Source organism: Epargyreus clarus, unplaced genomic scaffold (assembly GCF_041222505.1).
Source record: "Epargyreus clarus isolate Ecla_fem2 unplaced genomic scaffold, WU_Ecla_fem_2.2 ptg000005l, whole genome shotgun sequence".
NCBI lineage: Eukaryota > Metazoa > Arthropoda > Insecta > Lepidoptera > Hesperiidae > Epargyreus > Epargyreus clarus.
Genome location: NW_027332213.1, coordinates 601,895 through 623,585, shown reverse-complemented (window position 1 = coordinate 623,585; position 21,691 = coordinate 601,895). Strand labels below are relative to the sequence as shown.

The window sequence follows — 21,691 nt, the reverse complement described above, 5'->3', positions numbered from 1 at the left end:
GTTAATTACTGCACGTGCAAATTACGTCATTACACCCTAAATGCTTATCTGATTAATATTCGCAGGAAATAAGTTAAAAGTTTTCAGAGAAAAATTACCTTTAATTCCATGTACACACATGTACAATACCATAACATAATAACGCCCGTTAGTCAATGATCTATCAAATTTCGGCTTAACAAGGTTTGAATTTTGGCAGAAAAATCGAATTATGAACCTTGCTAGGCAAAATTGGTTGAGATTGATTAATATTAATGGTTGTTAAATTATTGATATTTTGACAGGTCATTGACTTTTGAGAGCGTAACATAGGTATAATGGCATTTTGATCTACTTATAATTTTTTAAGAAGCTATGTGAGACTTTGAAAACATAGAGGTATCGTAAATTTTAAGATGGGCGCTGTCACCCATATTACCGATATAAACGCTAATAACCAAATAAACAAGTAAAAAATCTTTTAAATAAAATAATGTAAAGATATAATAATACTTACAAGACGCCATTAAGTATGCAATGATTTAAGTCGGTTAATGAAATTTAATCATAAATTGACTGTAAGTGGCAGTTTGGGCGTTATACATTATTTTCAATGTGGCTGGTAATTTAATAATCTGGCCATTGATGAATCGACAGCTGCCGTTAATCATTTCGTTCCGGATGACCAGCGAAATGGACCTTTTAATTTTATAATAAAGTCCGAGAATAATAAGTTTTTGCCTACCGCAGTATATAGTTAAGATGATGGTACAATAGGCTTTCACCTATGAGTAGGTTGTTCGATATGTCTTGTGTTATACTTGTGTGTCACTTCAGTCACATTTGCTTCAAATTTCTTAATAATTATGGCGGTGCTTCGCGATTCGTCTGCGGTACCACTGTTGCACTAATTTTTACATCATAATATCAGGGTAAATCAATGTTATTTTCTAATTTGAAATGTTGAAAAGTTGTAGTCCCAAGTATGAAATCTTATTTGAAGGTACAAATGTCCATAGGGCACATAACCATTTGCTATTTTATTTTGGCACAAGAAAACAATACACCATCACATCAGGCAGGAGAATATAAATTCATTATTTATATAGGATTGGGCATCCAAACTGTAATATATCCAACGCAGGCTGTTGCAGTGGCCATAGCGCCATACAGGATGTCATTTTCGAGGCCAGGATTTCCCACGCTCCAGCCATTTTTTGCTTAAAACAGAGTTGACTGTCACATTCCATATTGTCATTTAAATTAAGTCTTGAAAATAATTTCCGCTGTCAAAACTGTGGCGCCGTTGCTAATGAGTAAGGGCCTTAATTTTAAACATCCATTACGTAGTCTCGTAAATTGCAAACCCAACAATTTATTTACTGTCGCGAAGATCTCTAGTACACAGATTTAAAGGTGTTTTTTCTCTGAAAACTTTTAACTTATTTCCTGACTACGAATATTAATCAGATAAGCATTTAGGGTGTAATGACGTTATTAATTTGCATGCAGTAATTAACTCTTCAGAAATAGGACAGGTGTGATCGGTAGCTTTATCTCGATAAGTTCGTGTCAAAATCGGATTGAACATGTTTTGACGGTGGATTAAAGGGCTTTAACGTGACATTTAAGCGCGTGAGAATGTGTCGAAAAGTTAATGAATGCAATTATTTCTTTTTGATGTGAAGATTTTGCCGAAATCAAAAAAATATATGTGAGTATCACCCTCATCTCATCGTGACCTACTGTTACATACTGTTGCTAAGTAAAGTTTGAAACATGGTAGAATAAATATGATTGCACCAAGGTGGTTAGTACCTCGCCTATTCCTAACTTCAAGAGGTTATTGTTTCGGTTGAAAGGTGTAGATGCTGGTTGACTTATATATGAGGCAATTCTTAGTCCCCTCCCACTCACAGAGTAGCAACCCCTCTGTGAGTCGGCTTCTGGTAGAACCACTGTCTATATGGACATGGCTACATTTGCGGATTACCTGGATTATCTTCACTTTGCCCCAATACTGACCAGAAGAGAAAGGTCTTCATAAAGGAATATCTTCTTAAATACTTGCACCCTTCCCTGATATAAATATAAGTTGTCTAAAGCAGTTTCTCACCTTAATTGACCACGTCCAGTGCATCTGTAAATGCCTATGCCAAGTGTTGCAAGCAGTTATTTATGTGCCGTCGAGCTTCCAAACCCAGTGACCATTAACCGGCGGTCAGTATGCTCGTTTGTGACTCCATTATCATAAAAACCTGCGCTTAATCTGTAATCGCGTGCATACTTAACAGATGTTTCCCAAACTTGTTAGGGTCGGTTCGCACTATTGTGTCTGTCACAATCCATATTAGGTTTTGTAGAGTTTGTTGCAATTTTGATAATCTTTGCATAGTTAACAATCCATCTTTCGATTGCAAGACTGAGAATATGTTCTAAGCACGTTCAACTTTCCTTGTAAAATTACTTACGCCTCCAAATGATTTAATTCGCATAGATTAGCGCCAAAGAAGCAATTAGCTATCTAGCTAATGACACTTTTCTTTCCTCCCTTCCGTCCCTTTACTTAGCTAGTTTAAAACCAATTAACAGACAAAAATGGGACGGATTAGGCAGTTTAGTAATAAAAGGCCATAATAAGAGGCTTATTCACTTTGAGCAAAAATCATCAAATATTTCTCTACATGGAGCAACACAATAAACAATTCACTTCCATATAGTGAGGATCGGCCCTCAACAGTCATAAGTCCAAATACGACAACAAGGAACGCTAACAAGATAATAAGCATATTTGTTACATTACCAAAAGTGTTGTGTTGCACTTTTCCTGACAAGTTCATAATAATAATTTAAATATGTTGCAATATCAGTTTTAAAATGGGTATGTGCCTCCAATTTGTACATCATCATACTTAGTAACCTATTACTGTACCACTGCTGGGCGCAGTGCCTCTCAGAATGAGAACTGTGAAAAGGATTAGGCGATACTCTATCGGGCTGACCAAGTGCTTATTTGAGAACTTTTTTCTAAACATCTCTCTATTATGCAGGTTACTTCACGTTTTTTATGTTTTTATTTATCGTAAAAGCAAGTGATAAATAATTGATAATAACTCAAAATAGAAAATTAGTACCTCGAAGCCCTTGATAGAGCCCGTGTCTTTTTATAATTTCATCTTCATTTAAATGAAACTATGTAATAATAAGTATTTAATGTTGCGATGAAGTTACACTTTTAAAGTTACTAGATAAATCTGTGTCATATCACAACACATGGTAGTGACATAGGTATAATTTTATCAGTGATTTTCCTGTTGCCTTACTTTTACTTTCTTCTTACCACCGACTACGGAATGACCATAATAAGTAATTACCTCATTCACGACCGGTATATTCTTACTATATTAGGCACAAGATTGACAAGATGACCTTAACACTCGATTAGCAAAAGTAGATCACATAACAAAACTAGACCCAAACAAACATAATTAAACATTGCGATAATAATTTCAGCCTTATATCGAAGCTATAAAGGTTTTTCTTACCGCCTGTACGTAGTGGCCACATGCTATAATTATGTCATTTTTATGTCAATGTCGCGATGGAAAGTGGCGCCACCTGTCATTCCTTTTGTCAGATCTTACGCTTTCAAAAAACAGTCGTAAGTAAATATTACCGAATTATTGGATTCATTATTTAATATCATTAATGCGATTTATTTAAATAAGAAGCGCTGTAAAAACTGCGATGACTATAATTCTCGTTCGGGCCAGATAAAACAAGTTTGCTTTACACTTTATTAATATTAAATGTCACATATAAACACTGTAATTCTTGATTCATGCAATTTTTGATATTATTCATGCATTTTTGGTAATAACAGTCGTTTAAAGTGTTAAGTTTATGTTGAAAAAAGTGATTGAAATGTGTAAAAAAATCGATAACATTTTTATGATTATCGGACAGTCGCGGGCGAAAGTGTATATGTATTTAATTGAAAAATGCCAATAATATTAATAGTTGTGTAAAATAATATATGAAATATTTCTTCAAACTATATAAATACTTAATATATTTAATTTATATAATTTCAACTTATGTATTTATTTATTCTACATGTTTTATTTAAAACATAACGCCGCCTACATTGAAAAATTAAATAAAAACGTCTGAATTTTGATAAATTTTTATGATTGCATTTTTTCATTATTTTATTACTTTTAAGAACTTTCTACGTGAGTGTATCCTGTATGGATGTTTAAGTGTGGACAGAATGCCGCCAAAACTTGTAGCTTGTTTGTATTAAGCAATAATGAACCATTATGAAATACAAGTAGAGTCTTGTGACTTTTCTTGTTTAAAAAATACATTTCCAACACATCCTTTGTGTATTGTGTAATATAGGTGTTGCACAGAAAATACAATGTTACAGATTTGTGTATATGTGTGCCCTGACCATAAAAGCTATTTTAATTTGAAAATCAACAGTCCATCTAAATACATGTTATGTATTTTTTCTGTTTCGTAATTCATTATTTTAATTTTAATTATCATTCAAACACCATAATAGTTTCCTTTTATTATGTGTTACTCATCGTATTAATGTCCCACTGCGGGGCATGGGACTTTTCTTCGAATAAGAAGGGCTTAGAGCACAGTCCACCAAGTACAAGAAGTGCCAATTGATAGATGTCACATACTTAACTTTTTGCGGAGAAACATTTTCCTTCGCCGTTGAAGTACTTAATATGCATTTAACATCGAAAAATAAAAAGGCATGTCTGAAATTGGAGTTCTAAACCACAAACAAGAGCGCTAGCATTTCTTTTTCTTGTGGGCAATTGATACTTAGTAACCGAGTTCATGCCATTTCCATAAAAAAGTAAAACCTGGTCACCCTTAACGGAATACAAGAAAAAGTGATTTCGAAAATGATTTTTTGCAGTAATCATTCTGATGAGTAGCGTCGCAAAGGGCATCATTTTAAAGAATTGCCTGATTATACGACGCGAAATGTCAATGGATGGATTTCTTGACGTTTTTAGGGTTCTGTTGTATTTTTTTGATTTTGTGGTGTTGGTTTTTTTTATAATATAGAGTAGCAGACGAGCATGCAGTCCAACTGATGGTAAGTTACTACTACTACCGCCCATGGACATCTGTAATCAACCCCAGATAAGATTAGATATACCTACCTGAGGTCGGCCACAGATGCGCCGCTACCCCTGACGACTAAGCTGGAACGCCTCGAAAAAGTATGTCTCCCTTACCACAAACTTCAAAACGGAACACAGCAGCGCCTAATAGTGCTATTATTAGGGAGAAATAGGTGTGGCGGTGGTGCAGCCGGAGTCCAACCACAGAGGGTGCTTCCACCTTCATAGTTGGTTGGTACTTCAAGTACTATAATAGGTGCTTAAAATATCAAATATGAAACTAATTAAGTTAGCTGAGTTTATCGTAGTTTAACTACCTCAGCGCCAATTGTAACAGGAGTGTTCAGGTTTTAGGAGTGTAGTTAGAAAAAAATACTAACACTCTCCAACTCAGGGGTACTTAAGAATGGTGACTGATCTCATGTAGGAATCGATTTGTTTTGGTTGCTTTCATATGGATTGTCCGTAAGAAATACGTAAGTATTGGGGTACGTAACTCTATAAGACTTATCGTGCATTATTTGTAACACGTATTTAATTAATTTCAAGTAAAATCAAAGGTTCAACGTTTCACCTAGAAAACAATCAGAATCGAAGTCAAATAAATAAGTCTCATCTCATCAAAATTGTGTACAAGTCACTTAACAATATGCTGAACAAAAGTCTGCTGAACCAGCGGTTTTCAAGATATCATCACGTTGATCACGATCGCGGCTATAATTTATACGGCACCCTCAAGATTTATAATTCTCAGCATATTATTAATCAAATTGTGGCTTCAGCCGATGTAGCAACAGCTTTGCAACAAAATAATCAGCGGAAAGATGAGACAATAACCCGGGTGAAATCTCTTTGAAAACTTCTTTTCAAAAATATTTTCTTTGGCTACCAATGTGTTGTCTCACCGCGGCGCAGAAACGACTAGCGGTAGTATTTTGTATTACATTGTATGACATAAAATTATTTATTTTACTATCGATATCTTTATAACTTTTTTAGAAAAATATACCTATGGAGCTTGTTTCGACTTTTGTTTCACAATTTTTATTCATCTCTATGATTATGAAAAACAATTTGGAGTAGGTAATCATACATTGCGGGTTGCATGATACAGGCGAGATTTTTCCTTTCGTATGATCTGAAATTCTCAACTAGAAAAAATACAAGTAACCATATCTTTATATAAGCTGTTTCCCACTTAATTATATTTCTACTGGGTTCACCAACACAAACAAAAGTTGACCTAAAGGGAAGGCCGACGTAGACATCAGAAGGCTGGCCAATATACAGAAGAGAATTTTTCGGCATTGAGAGAATGCTCAATGTTACTGACGCTCGTCGAGGGTTGTACAAGTTCCTATCTTCATCAAAAAATATGACAGATCATTTGTACGTGACAGACAAGAAAGTGATTAATTAAAAAAAGTTAATGAATTTCTTAGCGTTCTTTGTTGGACATGGTTACTTCCATTTAAGAGAAAAGTTAATACCGAACCATTTTCTGACAAAATGGGTAATTTTTGAAATAAACGTTCACAGTAGCAATGTGCGTTTTTATGGAAGTTACAAAAGTAGAAGTTACTCTATTATTACCTGGCTTCGCATCCTATTTCGCTTATGATTCTAAGATCTCATGGACATATACAAATTCAACAAATCCTAGAGTAAAAACCTTAATTGATCATTTTGATGTCTGTCTATCCAGGAATCGAAAGTGGAACTCTTTGCGGGTCAGACGGCATGATGACCGCTTTGCCTCGCAGACCACAACCACGATAACACAAAACCAATTTTTCAGTGCAAACAAAAGCTTTACCTGTTTACTCTCACCTAATGTTGTAGGCCTCAAAAATACCAACAAAGGAAATGGTGACATGTTGATAAATGGACCCTTATCCATCGTTAGGACGGACCAGATCGATGACCTCGCGGAAATATATTTTTAAAACTCGCAAGGGTCGTAGACCGATATCTATTTCCTTTGTATTTGTCCAATTTTGTGAAAAATGGAGCAGAATTTAAATGTTATTTTGGAGGATACAAAAATCCCTTCCGGATTTAATTTGCCTTATTTGTATCAATTTTGACCTTTTTATTGTACCTGGTTCGAATTGTTTCGATTCAACAAGAAACAAAATATCCTGAGTTCCAATAAAATGTTCGCAGTAGTAGAATTACTTACTTTTCGAGATAAAATGTATCAGTATATCCTTTCTGAACGTGAAAATGTAACGAACACACTTATAATATTAGGTAGAACAAAGGGCATTTATAAATTATAAAGTACATGGGATCACAGAGTGAATAATTGTGTATGGTGACATACTGGATATTGAAATTAAATTAAAATGATTGGCAAACAAACATAACCTTGTTAATCGATATGTGGTGAAGCCGTTACTACCGTAAGAGTAATAGATATGTACATGAATGTAATTATCTTCAAGGCAGACATTAGGTTTTTGGTACACTGAGAAATATTTTTAGAAATTAATATTTTGATTTATTGAATTTTAGGCAAACGTAGTTTTTGGTTTCTTAAATCAACGATGAAATATTTTCTAATATTTATAATTTATAATAATATTTTTGAATAATTGCCAATAAATATATATTTCAACGATACTTTCAGTGAAAGTGTCTGAGAGGAATCTATGCTTGGAAATAGAATAGGATCGTAATAGATAACACTGTAAATATTTTCACAGGAAGATGCAGATTCTTATTTTTTTTAGATTAAATATTTTAGTATTTTCTATGATACCCACGGCAATAAAAGAAATGATGCAATTTAACACTGACACCATACATTAATTGATTATTTTTAAACCGCCTAACCTACATTACAACATTTTTACAAGTTACGTGTCAATTTTGCTGACAGACTAACTTATAATAAATCTTTGCGATTTAAATAAATGATCAAAAAATAATCTGTACTTGGTGTCCCACTAGCTTAATAAATGTTTTGCGTCCGGATTATCTCCTAATCACATGACCATTTATATTCTAATCTCATCAGACAGAACTGTCCAACAAGAGTTACTTATACCTGGAGTTAATTATGCTAAGTATAACTGATAATTAGTCTCTGCGCAAATAAACTTAAAATGCGGTATATAACTTACCATTTCATTTCCCAGGGAACAGTCTGTAAATTATGTAAAGATCGTTTTAGAAAACGTATCTTGTAACACATGTTGTAGGCTACATGATCCCAAAATCTAAATTGCTTTAGATTAGAGAAAAAGCGTCCATTAAAGTTTAATTGTCTGTAAAGATAACCGCACATGCTTCCATCCATCCATTATCCTTATTCGTTCAGTACTGGACATAAGCTTCTGCTACAAAGGCTTTGACGGCAAAACGCGGTAGACGAATCTCTTTACGAGAAGTATATGTTGTTTATCTCCTAGCCGTCTGAAGATGTAAAGGTTAAAAGGTACTAGATTTTTTTAAGAATTACATATTTTTATTTGAATGCGATGAAGTTTTTGCTACACTTGTTCTGACTACTATGATCTAATTTTAAGAGCGTGGTAAGGCACTCCTTATGTACCCGAGGTGTTTATGTGTATTAAAAAAACATAATTATTTATTGATAATGTCAATTTGCATAATAATATACCTACACTCACAATATCGTAATTTGTGATGTAATGACATGTATAGATAATTCTTATTTCCGGCATGAATGGGCCGAGATAATTACGAAATTGAATGACGTGTATCGATGGTCGAAATATAACTCGCATTTAATTAAGAATCAGATAATTATATTGACCATGTACTATTTTGCATGCTCATTGAAGCTTACACAGAGTAACTTGTTTCTTAAATCTATATATTCTAGAAAATAATATTGAAAGGTAGAACGAGCATGGTTCGACGAGAGAGGTACCTATTATAAGGCATATAGTAGTTTTACGTTTCGGTGGGTGTGGATGCACCGTCTTATATAAGAGGCGACTATATTAGTCCTCGGGGTGATCTGTGATCAGCTTTAACTCCTGTTCCATATGGAGTTATAGGTTACAGATATCTATGGATGGCAGTGACTGGCTTCAGCTTTAGGATCAGATTTAGGTCTTAAAAAATGCATTTTCTTCAATTTCTTTTACCTCACAATTCATTCGCACTAAATTACATCGTTGTAACTACCCGTAATTGTCCGCCCTAATCGGCTTTTTACAGCTAAGTTTAAGAATCAAGGATAGATTTAAGTGATGTTCCCCTATTTTAGTTAAATGGCCCGGAGAAGGATAATCGTCGGAAGATGTAACCGACCGAGCGTGAGCGATTTATACAGTCTGGCGAGTTAATCCCGGAAAACAAGCCTGTTAGGGGCTTGCAAATTGGACATGAATTAGGGGTGGAATTAAGTGTTTTTATAGTAAGCTGGTATACTAAGTATAATGATGTAGGAGGAATTAAACATACAAAAAATAATAGATTTGGCTTAGAAGGGATAATTGCCGAACGGAAGTAAGCATTTTATGGAAGTACTTGTATCGATACTATTATAGGATTTGTTGAATATATTTCTTCCACTGCGTTTTGGTAATAATATATTTGATAATAAAATATAACTTTAATTATTGTTTAAAGTATCTTATCAGCTATTTTTCTAGTGGCGAGTATGGATGGAATATTTATTTAAAACAAGTTTCTGTTGATATTAAGCAATTAAGCTGATATGTATAAAATAACAATTATTTCAAAATCAGACGCAGCTACTTTAAACTTATTTATTTATAAAGATTTATTTAAACCTAGTTATGTTAATTAATCGAAACAGTAATTAGTCAATGTGGACAATCGAAACTTTACGGTCAGAAAAGTCAAATAGTGGCCAGATTTGAACTTTAGAACTTGGAATGAGGTCGCTAGTCCCACTATCAGAATAATCACAACTTAAGTCATTAGGATATCTGAGCGAACTAAATCTACAATAAACAAAACTAGAGAAATATACTCGCAGGACACTGTAAATTCATTACTTTGTGTCAAATAGTCAAACCGCTAGAAGACATCGAATGTACTTTAGCTCTTCCTGTCTTATCCGTTATTGAAGATATAATTACTTTTATTGTCTATCAAGATGCACGGCAGTACGTTGGAAAAAAGCAGTCTTTCGGCAGTTCCAACATTTAGCCTGTGCATATTGCACGAAATACGTGTCTATAAATTGCTATAAGAAAAAGTTACATCATTGCGTTACTTTGTCTATCTAGATTGGTTAATATGGAAGTAATAATCCGAAAATATTATTAAGATAGGATTATCATAAAAAATATATACATTATAAGGGATAAGCACTTCTTACTCCGCAAGTAATAAATGTTTTTGCGTAAATGGAAAAACAAATTGAGTTATTAGGATAATCACAGAGTACTAAGTGATAATAAATACAGAAGTTCCCAAGGACAATGTGCAAAAAACTCATAAATGGGTCAAATTGTTTCACAAAAGCTAATTGCGTTTCTTACTGTTCACTTTGGCCTACTTTATGAATACTTATTTCTTTCTCATATTCGAATTTTACTTTGTGGAATTATATTGTTAATGTTTCCAAATCTGCAACAATATAATTTAGCAAAATTGTCATGGGAATGTCTAAACATTGCGTAGATAATGACTACATGAAAATAACATCTGATTATATCATCTTTGTTATATACTGATGTCATTAAATTGTCATGTATAAATCAATACATATTATAAGTATTAACATACTTTTCTTTGTTACAGATTCCTTGCCATCTGGTGGCCACTGAAGTGCCAGATCACGAAGCGGCGTGCTCGGCTGATGATCGTCTTCATCTGGATCTTCGCCATCGTCGTCACCACACCCTGGGTTTTCTTCTTCGACCTGGTCGTCGTTTTCGAGGAAAGCCCGCACGTCCACCTCTGCGTTGATGTGTGGCCGAACCCAATCAGCGAGATCCTCTTCTTCGTCATCGGAAACCTGATCTTCTGCTACATTCTCCCTATGGTTCTCATCACCATGTGCTACATTCTCATCTGGATTAAAGTTTGGAGGAGGTCCATCCCCACTGATACTCAGGACGCGCAAATGGAACGAATGCAACAGAAATCGAAAGTTAAGGTTGTTAAGATGCTCGTCGCTGTCGTCATTCTTTTTGTACTCTCCTGGTTCCCACTTTACCTCATCTTCGCTAGAATCAAGCTTGGTGGGCCAATCCAAAAGTGGGAAGGAGAGATCTTACCGGTCGTAACACCTCTCGCTCAATGGTTGGGTGCATCGAATTCCTGCATTAATCCGATCCTCTACGCGTTCTTCAACAAGAAGTACAGGAAGGGTTTCGTCGCGATAATCAAGAGCAGAAAATGCTGCGGAAGACTGCGTTACTACGAGACTATTGCTCTACAGTCGTCGAGTACGTCAACCAGGAAGTCCTGGCATTACAACAATAACAACCCCTCCATCACACGCCGTTCCCCACCCGTGGACAAGAACGCCGTGTCCTTCATCTTCAATCACACGGGTGTTTAAATGTTATTCTGGTTGACATTGGAACCAGTTCTCTTTGGAGCCGTCAGGCCGCGTCCGGTTCGTAGGAGAAGCCAAAGGCGCATTTCAGCATATCGACAAATACGACGTTTTCTATGCTTGTAAGATGTACGTTTTATGTTTGACAGTTTTGGTGTTGTCTTGTGCGGGAACCAAGTTTGCAACGTTTGTGACTAATATTAGATGTAATGTAAACATAATCAGCCACGTACGAGAGTTTAGGACAGTTAAGGTCAACTTTTATACGTAAAATGGTTAAATATTTTTACAATGATTGTATTACTACTAGCGCAGGACACGCACAGTGAGCACAGAATTTTATAGAGAAGTAATATTTTTTTACGATTACGACGAAAGGAGACACGTTTTTAATTGTATACTAATTCAATAATACCTTTTCTAATTCAGCTTCAACACTTCTGTAAATACTTTGTACCGGTTTTTATTACTCACATGCGTTAAGCTTTCTAATAGATTTTTGTATAAAAATAAAAAAATGCAAGTGGCCATCTACATTTCTTATCCAAGTAACAATTAACTACTTCTTAATGTCATAAAAAGAATTGAAATCAAATCTTCTATACATACGAATAATGTTACTGTTAAATCAATAAAAATCTTCGGTCACTGCAAATAAAATAGAAAAAATAAGGAACATTTATAATCAATATAGTAAAATGGTTATTACAGTACAAATAAATATCACGTTATACAATATAAGCTTTTTAAACTTTTAATATTCGATTAATAGTTTTATAAAATATTTCTAGAATTATTTTATTATATATCCAAACGAAACTTATTTAATAAATAATAGATCGATTCTATAAAGAATCTACTATTTTAATAATTCTAAGCAATAGTGTCTGTTACACTCCTATTTTATTTTCTTGACAATCATTGTTGTAAACTATATATTTTATAGCAGTAAATTTATCTAAACAATAACATTGATATTTATTAATCTGTTTCGAAATAGCGATTGAATAGTTATGAAAATGTTCTTATTTTAAAAGGGTTTTAATTTTTTACAGTTCTAAATGCAAGTTTTATTGAAATCATTTATTATTTTTTATTTAAATGTAATATTGTATTCATTTAAAAAAATCCTGTCGTATTTCTAAAGTAAATCTATAAATGGAAATTGATAATAATTAATAAATTTAGGTGAATTAGATATTGCTAAACTAGATTAATGTTTTTGTTTGAATAAATCTTTGAAATTGCAAATATTTCAAATACTTTATTTTCTGTATTTAACTTCTTAATATTATGAAATGTAATCCATGATTACTTAATTACAAATATTATTATTTTCTGAACTAATCAGACATTAATAATGCCATAATGCCATGTACCTAAGTAATGTTTTTATTATTATAGATTGTGTTTAATAAAATAATAAATGTATTTTCAAGGATTTATCAAACAGTCGCCTGCTGGTTACAGGTTGATAGCCGCTTAGAATGCACAAAAATTAATAAGTAAAATATCGCCCAAAATTGTGAGAGCGTTGTATAGTTAATGTTATGTCTATGTTATGTATATTTACAAGATTTCTTGTATAACTTAATATTGTGGTAGAATATAAGGTATATGTGAAGTTAATCCTAACGTAATACTGTAGATAGATTTGTACTCAGTAACTGCACTTAATATAAAGGAATAAATAGAAAATTTTTGAAAAAAAAAAGAAATTCAAAATAGAGCGATATTTTTCTACTGAGAATGATACAGAATGGTTACAAAGAAGGCATTTAAGTATTTTTTTCTTTTTATTTATCAAAATTGGTTTCTATCTAAAAATTTCGTGCTCTTATTGCAATGGGAAAAACACTTTGTTCGTAGTGTTCAAATTAACTTTCATTGTTGTCTATGTAATGCCATGCTCCACCGACAACGAGTAACCAGTGAAGCGAAAAAATTCGCTAAGCGATATTTTATTACAATGATAAACAAATGTATTTCCAAACATTTATAAGTTGGATAACGCAAATTATCCTAGTCCCTTAACAGTACATACAGGATACGAACGATATAATTAAATTTTATTAGTTCACTAGATTTCATATATAATTTGATTATAAATTATATTCCGTGAAAATACAAATAATGTTAGCATTTACTGAGCTGTCACCGAGTAAACATTCTATACAAGAACCCATAATAATAAAAATGAATGTAAGCATTATTATATTACGAACTATTTGTATGCGAAGTATGCCGTAGCTCAAACTTTATGATATTCCATACAAAACGTCTCCTCAGCTTTGTATTCGGTCTTTTAGTCTTGATTCTGCCTAAAGTATATCTTAATATTTGGCTAGCGTGGGCCAGATTTAATTATTTTCATTCTGCAGTACCTATTGAAAGGTATACAGTAATAGATTGATGATGTTTTCTATGCTGCTGTAGTTTGTATAGGATGATAACTGTAATTGGCCCGTCGCTTACTAGTTGACGGTGGAGCAAGTCAGTAAATTATCAAAGACATAGTCGAAGCTTGCAAGACTGATGCTCATAGATGCACGAAAAGTCCTTCAAAAGGAAACATTTTTGTGATAGAGTGAAATTGAATTTGAAATCGGCTATTTTTGTAAGCTTAAAGCTAACGTAATATGAGCATTTGAACAATTTACCTGCAAGTGCACTGATCAAAAGTTTAGACAGTTCTCTTTCTAAATTATCTAAAGATCTAGATCTAAATTCAGTAGGCATAAGCAGTTTCAGTATCATAACGTATTATTGACTATTGATTATGAGGCCGGTTTCGTTGTGTTCATTGTTATCTTTGGGCTAAGTTAGAACGTCTCGTAGAGCAAAAGCACAACAAGGGAATCTACAAGCCTTAACCTAAAACCACTCATTTAATTAGTCAGTTAGTCTCAAATCAACATATACTCTTGGATAAGTTAATATTACATTAGACAATCGAAAAGTTACTTTCAACTTGAACCCTTCAATATTTACGCGTGTTTTAATACCAGATTTTGTATAACTATATTCGATTCAATTTGTAACGCTGTAGAGCTGCGAAAATATCAAATCTCCTTAAAAACCTCAAGTAATCTTTGGCAATAAGAAAATGTAAACTTGCAATTGCATTGCAATTGCAATTTGTAAAGGTAAAATTAGTCTGTTGTTAGAAAGAGATAAAGTATTTCATATATAAAACTAAATATATTCCGTATTTTGTACTTACACCGAATATTTTATTGTCTCTTCCAAAAATATGCACTAGTTGGCGAAAATGGGAATCGTTCCCGGTTACTAAATATTCATGGACCACCGTCAGCACGTTGCACTGTCTGTGTGTTTATTGTTTACCTTATAAATATTAAATGAGGTACCTCGGTTTTTTAGATAAAACAATTTGTCTAAAATTTTACTTTATATTTAAGTACTTTTATTGTGTTTATTTTATACACACTTTATATTTAAGTAATTTGACGTTTGTATTCTACTTTCTTCTATTTCATTTAAATCCTTTAGTTCAGATTGCAAGGGAAAGGATACTTGATTGGAAAAAGATATACAAGTGTATAAGTATATGGAATATATTTGTATACTGATTGTTTCAAAAATGTTAAATATGCAGGCGTCGTTTTGTATTGAAAAACAAATTCTATATTTATACAGTATATTGGTAATTTATACTTCTAAATTTCAACATGTAAATAATCAAATATTAAATGTAGATAAATATTTAACGTAGTACAAGAATGTGGTGTTTTACATTAATTTATTTTTATTTTCGTAGAGGCATTCTGTATAATATAGCTGTTTTTATTTGCAGTGTTTGGTGTTGTGGTTTAGATGTTGAAAGAAATTATATTTAGGAACAAAAATGTTTAATATACATTTCAGATTTGTGTGGAAAGACATAAAGATATAATAATAAATATTATTAAAAATAAATTTAATAACCATGGCGGATTTTTAATCAAAAATATTATTGTATAATTGTACCCTGTTTGTATATTTTTGTAAGGCTTGGTTCACAGAATAAGAGTTTCTCGAATGATACAGGCTAGAAAACCAGGTGCGAATGTATGCAATAAAATCTATAACTATACTCGTTTAAATTATAGTTGATAATGTTCTTTGTATATAAGTGTAATGTTTATATTCGAGAAACTTTTTTTCTGTAGCCTCAGACCAGAACAGTGAGACAGGCTCTCGAATAAAATACCAAAGCATAAAATACTCTTATGTGATAGGCTTCACGTAGAACTCGTTTTATGTACAGTTGGTCACAGATGCAGCATCAGATTGACTTCAAGTACGTTTTCTACTACAATCATGCCGCTCTCAAATCTAATACATAGAAGAAATTCAGATGTGTTGTTGCATTATATTAAACTATTTGAAGTTGAAAGTGTAGTCAGTTATACTCCAATAAAATGCGAGACGTTGTCTTCCTCTTTTGGTCTGAATCTATAAGCCTGAGATTTGGTAATACGCCGTCTCGGACTAGAGAAATAGGAAAATAAGGCACTGTGGGATTTTACTCATTTAAGTAATTAATCGTCCAAGAACACAAATGTTACTATTAGGTATTTACTAAGTAAAATTATATTATGAATATGACCGTTTAATTGTGGTACGGTATTAATATACCAGACATAATTAATAATTATACATAATTGTCGAAATTGTATAACTACGTGATGTATAGTTTGACAGCTTTGTAGTACTTAGGTGATTCTTAGTATATCTTACAATGTATAGATGTACATTTATGTGTATAAAGTAGTTCGACTTTAAGACATGTTGAAGATTAATAGGGATTTGAATAAATTTTAGTGAGCTTTTTAGTGGTGCGTTTGACACAATTGTAGTAAAAATACACTATGATTACACATGCGTAGTTTGCTTTGAAATATTTAATATTTAGGCAATAAAATAAATAATATCTAATAAATATTAATTTTAATATATTCAGTATATACATACAGTATATCAATACTTTCTAAATGTTTTAGAACTTCTTACGTTTGACTGCAGTGGTACCATCGTTACACTATTGCCTTGAGTGAAAATAAGATATTGCCTAAGATATTGTAAGGCAAAAGTATGAACAAGACAGTCCACCTTAACCTTTTCAAGATTTCAATTAGAACAATATGAAATTATACTATCCTGTATGATATCCTAATATCCTATGAAATTAATTGTGGATAGTTGAAGGTTTCCACTTGTAGTCTTAACATTAAATATTTTTTTACTGGATAAAATCAGATTTTTTACATTTACATGAAGACAATTGAGTCAAACGCAAGATTGTTTATATTGTTGCAAATATTCTGAATCTTATCTACGAGAAAATAATAAACTATTATTATAATTATATTGATAACAAAAGCAATCGCAACATATTCAAAATGCTATCGCCATACAATATCCGACATATCAATATACTAACGAATCTTTTTGAAAAAATTTTCATACTACGAATACGAATTTTGTTTAAAATTCATTTTTGAAAATTTGTTCGAAAATTGAAAATGACACTGCCTTTTGTTGATGTTCGAATACAAATACACTATTTTATAATTATGTGGTGCGAATATGATTGTACAATGTACATAATTTATATAGATGCTTTGAATTACTTGAAAAGTGTTACATATGTTGCACTGTAGAATTTTAACACTTTGATGATTGTATTTAATTATTAACGAAGTAAAATTACGTTAATGAAATTTTGAATTTGTATGAATTTTTATATTAATTGATTATTATTAAGTCTTATTGGATAATGTATTTGATGAAATACATTATTAAATCATAACATTATTCGCGTCGTTCGAATATATTTTTTCATTTCACAAATATAATAAATTAATCTACGAGTTTCTTTTAAAGTTAAAAATATTATATTCTACTATCATAATATAATATAAAGTAATACGAGATTCACCAAAATTCCATAAACTTAACAAAAAATATAAGCGTAACTTACTATAAAAGTTGAAAATTACTATACAAGTTTTGAGTAGAGGATGGTATATTTGTAATCTAATCAGACCATCATGATTACAATATAATATACGGAAATAGATATTTTGTCCAAAATTTTGCATTGTCATTGAGAATTGTTGACTTATTCCATTTCTTTCAAGAAGTTGCTATCTGTCATTAAAATCAAATGTTATTTATTTTATTAGAATACAAATATATTTTTACGCACATGTCAAAATTAATTTTAGAATAATGTATTTTAGTACAAATGCGTTAATTTAAAAGTACTCAAGATAATGTTTCTAAGTAGACTCAATAAACCTTTAGGTAGACCTTATAAGACATGGGTATTTGTCACTTTTGAATGAGAATAGAATGATTGTTTTTTAAATATGATGGTTGCAATATTAACTTCATATAGAAATTCAAAAGTTGTTTTTAAGATATTAATGAATAAAATTGAAATACAAAATGTAATTTACATTATTTTATCGTAACAGCAATTTTAACGTCAACAAGAATTCAAGAAAGTTAAAAATTGGGGAAAATATATGTTTTTCATCCACCCATTCTAACAGAGTCGATGTGATCAGGCCAATTATAAAATATCTTGTAATTGAAATAAAATATAAAATCCTACACTGTTATAGAAACTATATTTATAACTAATGACAGTGACAAGCGGAGCGGAAAATGCAAAGAATTCTTTAATTATTTCAGTAATTCTATTAATTTTACAAGTTTTTGTACACGGAAAAATAATAATATTATACAGTGCAAAGGAACAGAGATGAGGTTCAAAGGATTATTCAAACTGAAATCTCTCCCAGCAGCCTTGAGATACGAAAGCAAATTCTAATTTATATTATGAGGCTTACATTATTTATTAGATTTAATAATGTACGCCTCATAACATAAACATGACTATTTCTGTAATCCATCTAAAATGAAAACTGATAATCATGTCACATAGAAATCTGTATACAGCTTGAAGAAAATAAACCGCTCATCGCTCCGCCTGCCGCTGTAGCTTATCACTAAATACAACGCCATAAGGGCTATTGTACCTACAACTATTTTAATAATTTGTGTGAACTAGATGACTCATAACAACAAACAGTTATTTCGTACAGCTTAGATATTGTAACACGATGCAAACACTGTACTGTATTTTAATAAACTAATTGGATGTAAATATGCTTGGCGTTTTATTTATACCCTCATTTACTTAGAATAAGTCCCTTAAGATATTTAAGAAAAATATATTAATAATAAGACACTAATTAATTAGAATTATCTACTAATCGTTTTTGTTCGACTCTATACTGGACTCGCAAGTAATCTACTCTAGACCTATTAATTCCTAGAGTCCTTAGATAAAATCAGCGATACCAAGTCGGCTTTGGGTAGAGCAAAAGGACCAATCACTCTTGGCGTCAAATGACAATGGGCGCCGAAACGTGCCGAAACTCAAACGCGAAAAATACCTCACTCTGAGATAGGACGCCAAATTAAAATTAAATTGAAATACAAATTACACGAAATAAAAATTAATAAAGAGCGTTTAAAGACAATTCATTTTTCCCTGAAGATTGGGCCCGCGCCTCAGTAATGCATTGGCAAATTTAACAACCCTTTGAAGGGGGTAGAATCTAACAATGGGTAAACTAAAACCTTTTGAAAGTGGTAGGGTCCCTTGTTGTTCGACTCCGGCTGCACCACCGCTACACTTATTTCTGCCTAATAATAACAGTGCCAAGCGCTGCTGCGTTCTGACTTGAAGGATGTGGTAAAGGCTGATCGAAGGCTTTCCAACTTAGTTCTCAGGGCAACACATCTGTTGACAACAAGTAGCAGTCTAATCTTATCGAAGGTTTATAGCAGACGTCCATGGGCGGCAATATCCACTTACCATTATATGGTGGTAGAACCCTTTGTGGTTCGACTCCGGCGGCACCACCGCCACACCTTTTTCTGCCTAATAACACCAGTGTTAGGCGCTGCTGTGTTCCGTTTTGAAGGGTATGGTAAGGGAGACATACCTTTCCGAGGCGTTCCAGCTTAGTCCTCAGAGGTAGCGGCGCATCTGTGGCCGACTTCAGGTACGAATATCTAATCCTATCTGGGGTTGATTACACATGTCCATGGGCGGCAGTAGCCACTTACCATCAGGTGGACTGCATGTTCGTTTGCTGCTTCAATATTATAAAAAATACCGCTTGTATCTACTTCTATCACGTGGCCTTCCTTATCACTAAGCATTCAGCTACGAATAAATAATAGACTCATAATGTAATTTGAACATCGGAATATTTAATTTTGTTCTTTAAAAATCTCACCACTAATCCGAAGCGATCTGGTTCGCTGGTCGTCGACCTCTCCCCGATAATTGCGTTTGAGTAGTGATTGGCACTCAATGCTTTATCGGAACTGTAAAATTAAACTGATAATTGGGAATGGAGATGAGAATTCGAATGGATTTCAGTTAGATTTGTGGTAATAACGACCGAGTTCAGGAAGTGATCGTTAATTGTTTAAATTGGAAGGTTCGGAAAAATGTGGGAAGTTTAAATTATTTGTTATGTTTTGAAAAATATTAAAACCATGACTTGCGTGGTGAAGCGGGACCATCTTAATGTTGAATTTAGACATCTGTTCTGGACCTAGTCGTTTGTGTATTCGTCTTTGTGTGCGTCCATGCCACCTATGACACAGGAATTTCTCTAGTGTGGGGCTGTGAGTGTAGAAAGCGACTTTCTAAGAAAAACCTGAAACGGGATATAATATCATTGTTATCACAAGGATGTATATTGACGTTATAGAGACATGGCACGTGTAGTCGTCTAATGCATTTTTTAAAATATGTATACCTATCGATAAGGTACGTGCTGGAAAGCTGCAGCACTCACCGTCGCCTAAGAATCTTTGCAATACCACATGAATCGTCAATGTTTATATTTATTGCTACCTACCTACAACATACTCCACCAAGCTGGTGCAATGCAGATTGATCCTAAGAGTACGTGTTAGTAATCGGCCGTGATGAATTTCCAACCACAGACCCTTTATTACCCTGTGAGTTAAGTTGGAGTTGGAACACCTCGGACTTACCACACTATGAAAACCAGAACGCAGCATTTAACATCACTTCTGTTAAACAGAAATAAGGCGATGGTGCTTCCAAAGCTCCGAGCCACGAAGAGATCCACCTTTCATTTGAATACTCATTTGCGTTTCCAAAATAAAAACTACATTTTCTATTTGAATTTGAAAAACTATCAAGCGCATAAACTGCATATCTATTTCCCTAATGAGTTGGACCGGGACCGTATCGGGCCGTGAACTTCCGATTTAGGTAAATGGGTCAATGGCGCGCCGCAGACTGCTGGGCTTGTTTATAGTATTTGTTTTGCAACTTGTTTTATTGTTTTTATAGCTTTTTTTAAAAGTCCCGCAAAGCGCATGCGCACTAAGGGTCCCGGGGTCGATCCCCGGCCAGACAAATATCTAAATGATGTATTTAGATTTCTGTTTATGGGTCTGGGTGTTTGTGTATTTGTCTATATGTGTGCCCATGGCACCCACGGCACAGGGACTCTTAGTATGGGGCTGTGAATGTAGAAAGAGTTTGTTTAAATGTTACTGTGTTTCTTATTTGTTTACGAGATACACCTAGCTTTTGCGTTCAGGAGAGACTTCCAACGCAAGGAAAATTATTTTACAAATAACGCTTTCTTTCGCTTTGTACACTCACAGCCCCACACTAGGATTCCCTGTATCGTAGGTGCTATGGACACACACAGAGACAAATACACAAACACCCAGACCCAGAATCAGAAATCTAAATTCATCATTTAGATATCTGTCTGGCCGGGGATCGAACCCGGGACCCTCTGCGCGTCAGACCGGCATGGTAACCGTTCCGCCACGCGGGTCGTCAAATATGTATTTCTAATATTTTTAACACATACCTATATCTTCTTTTAGTAAATTTCATATTAAACATGTATCTGTATCTGTATCTTAATGTTTACGCACATTTTAAAAAATTATCTGT

General features: G+C 33.2%; 1 protein-coding gene across 1 annotated transcript in view; it reads left to right on the top strand.

Moving 5' to 3' along the window:
- The window catches only part of BomSIFR (neuropeptide FF receptor 2-like), a 142,369-nt gene extending 130,717 nt beyond the window's left edge, over positions 1–11,652 (top strand). The window contains exon 3 of the mRNA XM_073093744.1: positions 10,887–11,652. Within this exon, the coding sequence (XP_072949845.1) occupies positions 10,887–11,652 (766 nt within the window). The remainder of the gene's footprint in view (positions 1–10,886) is intronic.
- The last annotated feature ends 10,039 nt before the right edge of the window (positions 11,653–21,691 follow it).